Here is a 12,265-nt window from a genome sequence, read left to right as displayed (position 1 = left end):
AAGGAAACTACACCGTTCAGAAAGCAAGAATATAATTTCCTTGCAATGAAACCAAAAGAGAGACAAACATAATTCCACCTCTAACAATGAAAATAACAGGAAGTGACAATCATTATTCCTTAATTTCTTTCAACATCAACGGACTCAATTCCCCAATAAAAAGACATAGACTAAAAGACTGGATATGTAAAGAGGACCCAGCATTTTGCTGCATGCAGGAAACACACCTTAGAGACAAAGACAGACACTACCTCAGAGTAAATGGCTGGAAAACAACTTTCCAAGCAAATGGCTAAGAAACACGTTTGAGTTGCCACTCTAATATTGAATAAAATTGACTTTCAACCAAAAGTCATTAAAAAAGATAAGGAAGGACACTTCATATTCATCAAAGGAAAAATCCACCAAGTTAAACTCTCAATCCTGAAAATTTATGCTCCAAGTGAAAGGGCACCTATATTCATAAAAGAAACCTTACTAAAGCTCAAAGCACACATTGCACCTCACACAATAATAGTAGGAGATTTCAACACCTCACTCTCATCACTGGACATATCATGGAAATCGAAATTAAACAGAAATGTAGAAAAACTAACAGAAGTTATGAACCAAAAGGATTTAACAGATATTTATAGAGCATTCCATCCTAAAATAAAAGCACATACCTTCTTCTCAGCACCTCATACTACCTTCTCCAAAATTGACCATATAATCAGTCACAAAACAGGCCTCAACAGATACAGGAAGATAGAAATAATCCCATGCATCCTATCAGATCACCACACACTAAGACTGGTCTTCAATAACAACAATAATGACAGAAAGCCCACATATACATGGAAGATAAACAATGCTCTACTCAATGACAACTTGGTCAAGGAAGAAATAAAGAAAGAAATTAAAGACTTCTTAGAATTTAATGAAAATGAAGATACCACATTCCTAAACTTATGGGACACAATGAAAGCTGTGCTAAGAGGAAAACTCATAGCTCTGAGTGCCTGCAGAAAGAAACAGGAGAGAGCATATGTCAGCAGCTTGACAGCACACCTAAAAGCTCTAGAACAAAAATAAATAAATAAATAAATAAACCCATGAGGAATAGAAGGCAGGAAATAATCAAACTCAGACCTGAAATCCACCAAGTAGAAACAAAAAGGACTATACAAAGAATCAACAAAGCCAGGGGCTGGTTCTCTGAGAAAATCAACTAGATAGATAAACCCTTAGCCAGACTAAAAGGTCACAGAGAGTTTATCCAAATTAACAAAACCAGAAATGAAAAGGGAGACATAACTACAGATTCAGAGGAAATTAAAAAAATCATCAGATCCTACTACAAAAGCCTATATTCAACAAAACTTGAAAATCTGTAGGAAAATGGACAATTTTCTAGATAGATACCAGGTACTAAAGTTAAATCAGGAACAAATAAACCATTTAAACAACCCCATAACTCCAAAAGAAATAGAAACAATTATTAAAGGTCTCCCAACCAAAAAGAGCCCAGGACCAGATGGGTTCAGTGCAGAATTCTATCAGACCTTCATAAAAGACTTCATACCAATACTATCCAAACTATTCCACAAAATAGAAACAGATGGAGCACTACCAAATTCCTTCTATGAAGCCACAATAACTCTTTTACCTAAACCACACAAAGACTCAACAAGGAAAGAGAACTTCAGAACAATTTCCCTTATAAACATTGATGCAAAAATACTCAATAAAATTCTTGCAAACCAAATCTAAGAACACATCAAAATGATCATCCATCATGATTAAGTAGGCTTCATCCCAGGAATGCAGGGATGGTTTAATATATGAAAATCCATCAATGTAATCCACTATATAAACTGACTCAAAGATAAGAACCACATGATCATTTCATTAGATGCTGAGCAAGCATTTGACAAAATTCAACATCCCTTCATGATAAAAGTCCTGGAAAGATCAGGAATTCAAGGCCCATATCTAAACATAGTACAAGTCATATACAGCAAACCAGTAGCTAACATCAAACTAAATGGAGAGAAACTTGAAGCAATCCCACTAAAATCAGAGACTAGACAAGGCTGCCCACTCTCTCCCTACTTATTCAATATAGTACGCGAAGTCCTAGCCAGAGCAATTATGAAAGGAGGTCAAAGGGATACAAATTAGAAGGGAAGAAATCAAAATGTCACTATTTGCAGATGATATGATAGTGTACTTAAGTGACCCCAAAAAGTTCCACCAGAGAACTACTTAACCTGATAAACAACTTCAGCAAAGTGTCGGGGTATAAAATTAATTCAAACAAATCAGTAGCCTTCCTCTACTCAAAGGATAAACAGGCTGAGAAAGAAGTTAAGGAAATGACACCTTAGTCCCAATAGTTCACAATAGTCCCAAATAATAAAAATATCTTGGTGTGACTTTAACCAAGCAAGTGAAAGATCTGTATGACAAGAACTTCAAGTCTCTGAAGAAAGAAATTGAGGAAGATCTCAGAAGATAGAAAGATCTTCCATGCTCATGGATTGGCAGGATTATTATAATAAAGATAGCCATTTTGCCAAAAGCAACCTACAGATTCAATGCAATCCCCATCAAAATTCTTAATCAATTCTTTATAGAGAAAGAAAGAGCAATTTGCAAATTCATTTGGAATAACAAAAAACCCAGGATAGCGAAACCTATACTCAACAATAAAAGAACTTCTGGGGGAATCACCATCCCTGACCTCTAGCAGTGTTACAGAGCAATAGTCATAAAAACTGTATGGTATTGGTACAGAAACAGGCAGATAGATCAGTGGAACAGAATTGAAGACCCAGAAATGAACCCACATGCCTATGGTCACTTGATCTTTGACAAAGGAGCTAAAACCATCCAATGGAAGAAAGATAGCATTTTCAACAAATGGTGCTGATTCAAATGGAGGTCAGCATATAAAAGAATGCAAATCAATCCATTCTTATCACTCTGTACAAAGCTTAAGTCCAAGTGGATCAAGGACCTCCATATCAAATCAGACACTGTCATTAGGACAAAACAGCAACCAACAGATTGGGAAAAGATCTTTACCAATCCAACATCTGATAGAGGGCTAATATCCAAAATATTCAAAGAACTCAAGAACTTAGACTCCAGAGAGCCAAATAACCCTATTAAAAAATGGGGTTCAGAGCTAAACAAAACATTCTCAGCTGAGGATTATTGAATTGCCAAAAAGCACCTAAAGAAATGTTCAACATCCTTAGTCATCAGGGAAATGCAAATCAAAACAACCCCGAGATTCCACCTCACGCCAGTCAGAATGGCTAAGATCAAAAACTCAGGTGACAGCAGATGCTGGCAGGATGTGGAGAAAGAGGAACACTCCTCCATTTTTGGTGAGATTGCAAACTGGTACAACTACTCTGGAAATCAGTCTGGAGGTCCCTCAGAAAATTGGATATTCCACTACCTAAGGACCCAGCTATACCTCTCTTGGGCATATACCCAAAAGATGCTCTAACATACAACAAAGACACATGCTCCACTATGTTCATCGCAGCCTTATTTATAATAGCCAGAAGCTGGAAAGATGCCCTTCTACAGAGGAATGGATACAGAAAATGTGGTACATCTACACAATGGAGTACTACTCAGCTATCAAAAACAATGACTTCATGAAATTCATAGGCAAATGGATTGAACTGGAAAATATCATCCTGAGTGAAGTAACCCAATCACAGAAAAATACACATGGTGTGCACTCATTGATAAGTGGATATTATCCCAAATGCTTGAATTATCCTAGATGCACAGAACACATGAAACTCAAGAAGGATGACCAAAATGTGGATGCTCCCACTCTTTCTTAAAAGGGGAAAAAAATATCCATAGGAAGGGATATGGAAGCAAAGTTTAGAGCAGCAACTCAAGGAATGGCCATTCAGAGCGTGACCCACATGTAGCCCATATATAATATACAGCCACCAAAACTAGAGAAGATTGATGAAGCTAGAAAAATGCATGCTGAAAGGGACTGGATATAGATCTCTCCCGAGAGATACATCCAGAGCATGTCCAATACAGAGGTCAATGCTAGCAGCAAACCACCGAACTGAGAATAGGACCCCCTTGGGGGGGAATTAGAGGAAGTATTGAAAGAGTTGAAGGAGCTTGCAACCCCATAAAAACAACAATGCCAACCAACCAGAGCTTCCAGGGACTAAACCACTACCGAAAGACTATACATGGACTGACCCAGGGCTCCAAATGCATATATAGCAGAGAATAGCCTTGTTGGGGCACCAGGGGAAGGGGAAGCCCTTGGTCTTGCCAAGGTTGGACCCCCAGTGCAGAGAAATATGGGGAGGACAATAAGGAGAAATACCTATATGGGGGAGGGGGAGGAGAGGGAATGGGAACTTATGGACAGGAAACAGAAAGGGGAAATAACATTTGAAATGTAAGTAAAGAAATATATCTAATAAAAAATTTTTAAAAAAATTAAAAGGAGCCAGACAGTGATGACTCATGCCTTTAATCACAGCACTTGGAAGGAAAAGGCAGGTGGATCTCTGAGTTTGCAGTCAGCCTAGTCTACAGAGAGTTTTAAGATTTTAAGATAGCCAGAGAAAAGCCCTGTCTCAAAAGAAGGAGGAGGATGAGGAAGAGGAGGAAGAGGAGGAGGAGGAAGAGGAGGAAGAGGAGGAGGAGGAAGAGGAGGGGGATGAGGAAGAGGAGGAGGAGGAAGAGGAGAGGAGGAAAGAAAAACAAAAGAAGGAAAAGAAAAAATAAATAAAATGAGAGAATGACATTTGTAAAAAGCCTAGAGTTAAATGCAGAAATTCAAATAAATGAGATCTACTTTTTCGCAAACTTATCAGACATCGAATTTAAAAAGGAGCATTTAGCACTCCTCGATGCTTCTAAGTTGAGGGCACTTTGTAAACCAGGGAGAGCATGCTTAGTTTGGATGTCACTCTCCATCAACTACAGATCATACCTGTAAACAGGAAACAGTGTCACTCATTTTTATAGAAGAAAGAAAGAAAGAAAGAAAGAAAGAAAGAAAGAAAGAAAGAAAGAAAGAAAGAAAAGAAGGAAGGAAGGAAGAAAACAAAGTTCAGTTGCGCTCCATGGTCTCTACACCAACAAAGCAAACAATTACAATTACATAAAAATTTGCGCAGAAGTGTTTGAAATGGTTTTATTTATACTTGCCAAAGCCGGGAGGTGATAAAGATGAACTTCAATAAATAAATGGAAAATGAACTCTGGTAAATCCACAAATCAGGATATTATTCAATTATTATCTCAAAATGAGCTTTCAAAGCATCAAAACTATGTGCTTACAACTCATAAGCATATTGCCAAATCAACCTGACCAATCTATATGATGCCAATACAAATTTGGAAAAGAAAAAGTACGGGGACTCCAAAATGATGTTTGTCAGGGGTTGGGAATGCGGGGCGTGAATAAGTTGTTCTAAATGATGATGTAATAGTTGGTGAGTGCCATTATACATTCACCAAAGCCCAGTGCACAATGAATGCACACCACGGTGAACTCCAATTAAACCATGAGTTTGCTAATGATACACCAGTGTGGGCACATCAATCGTAGTAAATGGGCTGTATTAATAAAGATGTGAATGCTAGGCAGTTTGGGGAGCTTTGTGCTGACCTTATATGGATGGACATCCTGCTAAATTTTTCTCTGAACCTAAAACTACTCTAAAAATAAATTCTATTGATTTTAGAAACACATTTAAATCTATACATAAAAATTGTATTCTGGGAGCTGGGGGCAGTTCAGCAGTTAGGAGCACTGGCTGCAGTTGCAGAGAAACGTAACTCAGTTCCCAGCACCCACAGAGTCCCCACAGTTCCAGGGGACTCAATGCCTTCTTCTGCTTTTCAAGAGTGGTAGGCCCACATGGTCTTTGTCCTAGAGGCAGAAAAACACTAATACATAGAGAATTAAAAGAAAGAAACATTTTCTACAAAGATTACTTGCTACTCTTGTAGAATATCTGAGTAGTATTCCCCGAACCCACATCTGGCAGCTCACAACTATCTGGAACTCCGGCTCTATTCTATAGGATCAAACACCCTCTTCTGGCCACTGCATGGACACACACACACACGCACACACACACGCACGCACGCACGCACGCACGCACGCACGCACGCACGTACGCACACGCACACGTATAAATTTTTAAAACTTTACATGATATTTGTAAGATTTTGCTGTGTGAAAATAAAAACTAATTAAATGTGACTGCCAACCATCACAAGAAAGGTTGCTAAGCATGGTACACCTGTTGCTTTTTGCATCACTGGGAGCACAGTGCCCTTAAGGGAGGAAAGATTGACATAGGGTCAAGATTTCAGAGTTTCATCACATCGTGGATGGAAGGATGGAGGCGTGAACATAGACGTGGAAGTCTTATGCTCAATGTCTGGGCAGATTTATTCAAAATAACTTAAAGATTAAAACACTCCAAGTACTCACTGTTTATAAAAATGAGTGGGTCAGTAGGACAGTGTAGGAAAACCTGTCAAATGGAGGCTGCTAAGAATGAAGATGTCTGTTTCTTGTGATAGTGTGCAGAGCACCATCCAGCTCTATGAACGCTGGCCAGGAAGGAATGAAGCTGCCAGGTCAGTAACGGGTATCACCATCAAGTACTAGAGAGTAGCCGAGAGCAATGGCAATGCCTGTAATGATTGCTTAGCTCGAAGGAAATGTGTGTGTGGTAGCCCCTCAAGGCTTAGGGATCATTGTGGAAGAAAACTAGCAGTGGTAAAATGACTACAAGGAGACATTAACGTTCAGGCAGAGCAGGGAATCTGCACATATGAATTCACAGTGGTTATAACAACATGCATAAAACCTGTGCAGGCCCAAACTATACCAAGTCCCAGCAGGGATGTCTGTGCACTGTGTGTGTGCCTGGTGCCCCTAGGAGACCAGAAAAGGGAATCAGATCTCCTGAGAGTGGAGTTACAGATGGTTGTGAGCCACTACATGAGTGCTAGAAATCAAACCTGGTCCTTTGGAAGAGCAGTCTGTGCTCTCAACCACCAGGTGATTTGCCCCATCCTTTCTCCAAGTTTCAAAAGCATATCAGTTGAAGTATTATTTTCTACCACGATCATAATAACAACCATATTATAATGGGTGTGTCAACCATTTACCTTTCTGAGGTTCACATTCTAATTTTCTAATTATTTCTTTTATTTTTTGAGATTACAATATAATCATGTCCTCCTTCCCTTTCCTCCCTCCAAACCTTATTACATACCCTTCCTTGCTCTCTTTCAAGATCATGGCCTCTTTTTTCATATGCACACAATACATACTCACCATATACACATGTATATATATTCATATATATGTATATATTTCCAAATACATAAGTACAGTCTGTTACATAAGTACAATGTTACTTGTCTGTAATTGTTTTTTAATTATTTCAAAAATGCTTCCTTTTCCTTTTGTTGACTTCTTTTTGAACAGTATCTCTTGAATTTATAAAGGATAAGTAGAGCAAAATAACACAACGTAGAAGCAGATTCCTTAATGGTTGGCTCTTTCCTCTTCCCTGTAGAGGACAACTGAGGCAGCTGGATATTCCGAGCCACTTAAAGTTAAAATCCAAGCAGTGTGAATCAACTCATTACATTGCCCGCTATCCCTGCCCACCACTAGTAAGTCCTTCGTGTCCTCAGTCATTTTACAGTTTCACTTCCAACCTAAAGTCCTACACAAAAATTCTAGATCTGTGATCCCCCTTCTTAATGTAAAAGAAGAACCTATTCCTATGTACCATTTGATAGCCCTCAAGTATAATCAAGGCTGTAGCATCCTTAAAAGAACGAGTAATACACTATGCCATGTTATAGAAACGTAAAACATTACACACATAAAATGGTTTGGCCTGATGTTAAGTTCTTATTTTTAAAACTTTAGCGTAGAAGACAATGACAAGGAACCGAACACTCAGATAATGATGGAGCGCGGGGAAAGGCAGTCAGACGATGGGGTGCCAAGGACAATTGTAAGTGTTCAACGAGCATCTGTTGACCAAATGAATGGATGTGTAATGGGACAGTCCCAATCAGTTCATTATCAATCTCTACACTGAGCTTACTAATATCACACGCATATCACGGCTGTTGAACATACAAAATGTGAAAAGCGTACAAATGTCTGAAGTTCAATTAAACAATGCAAGAGACATAGTATACAATTTCATGGCAGAAGACATGAACCCAAGGATAAAATTGCTTAAGACAAAAGCCGTGTGGGGCCACTGAGAGAAGGGTCTCTGTTTGCAAGGTAAGCAAATTACAATAATGAAAAATAAAAATTATACTTAACATATCCTGTCACAAAATAGTGTTTACAAGTACTTCAAAAAATCAAAATATTTTCTCTTACAATAATGTATACTTTTATCTTAATTTATATTAATATGACTAAACCCTTTCTCGCTCTTAATTTTCATTTCTATCTAAATTGTCACTTTTTTTTTAAACCATCCCCTTTCTCCCTTCTTTATGGATGTTCCCCTCCCATCCTCCCCCATTGCCGCCCTCCCCCAACAATTTCTGGGGGTTCAGTCTTTAAGGAATTGTCACATTTTTAAATATAAAGCGCACACAAATGTGAGGGTTTGAGTACCATAACCTCAAGGGTTTGGATGCCTGCTTACCTCGGGCTTTAAAATACTTCACATGGTTTGCCACAGCCTCTGCAACAGTGTCACTGGGGCAAATTCTTACTCCATTTGGGAAGAGAATAGATCGTCGCCTTCTAAGTGGCCACCTCCTTCCAGTCTCTGTGGCATCCAAAAGCTGTCTCTTCCTGGTAGGCAGGGAAAGGTCTGTTGACTCCTTAGGTGAGAGGACAGCAACTGCATGCATGCGGTCTTGTATCTCTTCTGCAGGAAAGATGCTCTGTTAGTACAGAAAACAGACTGGGAGCATAGCCCCGGGCTTCCAGGGAAATAGAGACCCCATACAAGTGACAGCAAGAGAAAAGCTCTTATTTGCACCACATTGAACATATAAAGACAATGCTCAGAACTCATGCGTGTATGCACATGGAAGGAAGAATATTCAAGCTTTTTCCCATTTGGCTAGTAACACTTTAATTCAAGATTGTTTTTAAAACAGACACCAAATTTCAACGCAAGGATGTACCAGAAATTATTAATGAGGAAGGGAAACCCAAACCACTTGAGAAATTCTAAGGCTGCTCAATAAAGCAATCGAGAAGGTTAATAGTCATATTGTCTAACAGCAACCACATCAAACTTTGCTATTTTAAGACTATACTAAAGGTCCCTGGAGATCTTAGAACAAGCATCGGTTTTCAATTACCTGAGACTGATACAAGGTTTCCTCCTGTCAGGAAAAGTATCAAAATGCCCAGAGAAATCCTCCCCAAAGGGAGAAACATAATCATTTGGGCCAAAACCAAAGAAACAAGACGACAAAATCCTTAAGGGAGCATCCAGAGTTTTAAAATTCTCAGTAACAAACTTTTCCCCAAAAAAGTCCTTGGAGATAAGAGTTTGTGTCTGGGAGTGGGTAGCCACTCTAAAACCATTGTCATTAGCGTAAATAAAAAGTCATTCTTTCAGGGTAGCTCTGGTTTCTTTTCTGACTTAATAAGGCCACTGTGGAAGCGGGGAGGTAAGCTAATTAGGGCAGATGGGCAGAGAGAAGTCTATTCTAATCTAAGCTAAGCTCCTTACTAACCCTGGCCTCTCTTTAACTGGCAGTTTATTTCCGAGCAGAATGCTTCATGCGTGGTTTTCCTCCAGATGTTCTGACTCAGTGGGCCAAATGTGGTAGATTTGCATATTCTCTGTATTTTCCTAGGACTAAGATGCAGAAGCCTAAAGTAGCTCGCTTTCCTGGATGAAAGAAAATCCTTCCTTTTTCACCACTTAATCTTCCTCCTGTGCGCAGTGAAGGAATAATAAAGCAAGCCCGTGGTGGCACTGTTGCGAGAATTAACAACAGATCAACTCATTTCGTCCACACAGCATAGCTTAAAATAGTACCTGACAAGTATTAAGTGTATAATATAAATCATGTTTTATAAAAAATAGTTGTGCTACCAAGTCTTCTACATAATCTGGAGATCATGCCATTCAAGATGGTAGTGACATTCCAATGAAAATTCACCAAGACAGAAAAAGGGACAATTTTTTTTAGAAGCAGTATGGAAAAGCCACTCAGGATAGCAAAGAGAAAGTATCTATCAACAAACACTCTAGGGGCTGTTTTTCTGGTGAACAGTGGGATAGTGTTTAACATCGTGGTGCCCTGGATTGTAGTCAAGTCCATTACAGTTAACTCCTGACTGAACAGTTCCTCGTAGTAGCCTTGCTCCAAGCCCATCCTGCGCTAAAGTAATAGCATATTCTTCAGGGAAAAAAAAAATGGTTCAATATAGCCTAGAATGGCATTCACAGAATATTCATCTACATGAATGTGAGGAACTCTTTTTCTGAAAGTGCTGTCCTCCACCAAATGCAATCAGATAAAATTCGGTACCAGTAAAGGTTTTCATCCACCTAACCAAGTAGAAAGCAACAAAGTTAGTCCCCCACCCCAAAACAACAATAACAACAACAACAACAACAACAAAACCCAGTGGAAACTAGAAAATACTATCAAATAATTTATAATTTTGTTTTATACATTATGGTGAATAATGCATATTTATTATATTGATAATATTATATTTATATTATATAATGTATATGTTATGGTGAATTTTTTAATTTCTTAAGATCTACAGAACATATTCCTTAGAATTCTCAACTAATTTTGTCGTTATCAATATTTCATGGTGTAGGAAGAGCTTATCAGTTATATCTATGACAGCCTCAAATAATCATTTGCAGCCCTTCTAAAAGCTGTGTGTGAATAGTAGTATCTGTAAAATATTAGTAATGTTATAAGAGACATGAAAGCTTTATCATGAGTCAGAATGGAAAAATGAGAAAAATTAGTCTTATATACTCGTTGATAAATGCAAACAGAGGAACTTTTAATTAACAAATACTGGAAGGAACTTTTTTTTTAGTTGGTCTACACCAAAGAATGAAAAGCAGAGAATCAAGGCGGTCTGGAAGCACTGCTGTACTTACACTGAGAAAAACCTTTTAAAATGCAAATACTTCCTGTATTTTATGGCTTTATAGCCCACAAATCAAAGCATGTGTATATGAAATAACAAATGTTAAACTTTTATACAAATTTCTATGAAGGAATAGAAGAACGAGTTGTTCTGTCTGGTTATCCTTTGAACAAAGGGCATTTTAGAAAAATGAATAGCAATGTACAATGTTGTCTGGAAATGAATAGCCACCAAACCAAACAGCATGGATGGAGAAGAGTCCCTGAGATCACCCCTTTGGTGAGAGAGAATTAGCAGTTGAGGCTGCTGTGGGAGAGTCATCTCCTTTGGGGACATGCCCCAGTGGATGTCCACACATCCGTGTTCATAAGGCAGCACTCGCTATACTAAGGAGTTAATAAACAACATAAAAGAGGTCACAAAGTTGGCTAAAAGGGGGTGTTGAGGGAGGTAATTGTGAATTGGTATGGTCAAATTGTGTAAACTTTTTTAAGTAATAAACTGAAAACACTATTTCAAAAAAGAAGTATTTTGCTTTTAAGAGAGGAAAGAGTTTAGTTTTTTGTTTTGTTGTGGTTTTGGTTTTGTATGTGTCTCACAAATGCTAACAGTTTTACATAAGGTATCACTTATCCAGCTGCATGGAACTACAAGTGCCACCGTTAAAAATTACATCTTATCAACTTAACATAAGCATATTAGAAAGATTAACCTGTTTAGAAACAAAACCAACTTCAGGCAAAACCCCCAGACTTGGGGTTTAAAGTGGCATTACTCGGTTCCATGTACACCTTGTTGAAAAGTACTATTGTTGGAGGAGTTAAAGGACTGAAGAAGCTGAAGGGGTTTGCAACCCCCTAGAAAGAACAACAATATCAACCAACCAGAGCCCCCAGGAACTAAACCACCAACCAAATAGTACACATGGAGGGACCCATGGCTCCATCTGAATATGTAGCAGAGGATGGCTTTGTTGGGCATCAATGCCAGGGCAGGGAGGTGGGATGGGGGAACAACGTCATAGAAGCAGCTGGAGGGGGATGGGATAAGGTGTTTCCAGAGGGGAAACGGGGAAAGGGGATAACATTTGAAATGTAAATAAATAAAATATCCCAGAAA

At 38.6% G+C, this 12,265-nt stretch overlaps 1 protein-coding gene across 1 annotated transcript in view; it reads right to left on the bottom strand.

Annotated features, from left to right (window-relative positions):
- The window catches only part of Impg2 (interphotoreceptor matrix proteoglycan 2), a 63,782-nt gene extending 54,064 nt beyond the window's left edge, over positions 1–9,718 (bottom strand). Inside the window, exons 1-2 of the mRNA XM_032900305.1 lie at positions 9,373–9,718; positions 8,703–8,930 (exon numbers count right to left, since the gene is read on the bottom strand). Of these exons, the coding sequence (XP_032756196.1) occupies positions 8,703–8,930; positions 9,373–9,457 (313 nt within the window). The 5' untranslated portion in view covers positions 9,458–9,718. The remainder of the gene's footprint in view (positions 1–8,702; positions 8,931–9,372) is intronic.
- Positions 9,719–12,265: the final 2,547 nt, after the last annotated feature.

Source organism: Rattus rattus, chromosome 4 (genome assembly GCF_011064425.1).
Source record: "Rattus rattus isolate New Zealand chromosome 4, Rrattus_CSIRO_v1, whole genome shotgun sequence".
In the NCBI taxonomy this organism is placed as follows: domain Eukaryota; kingdom Metazoa; phylum Chordata; class Mammalia; order Rodentia; family Muridae; genus Rattus; species Rattus rattus.
The sequence above is the reverse complement of the archived record's forward strand: the minus strand, read 5'-3'. Positions and strand labels throughout refer to the sequence as shown.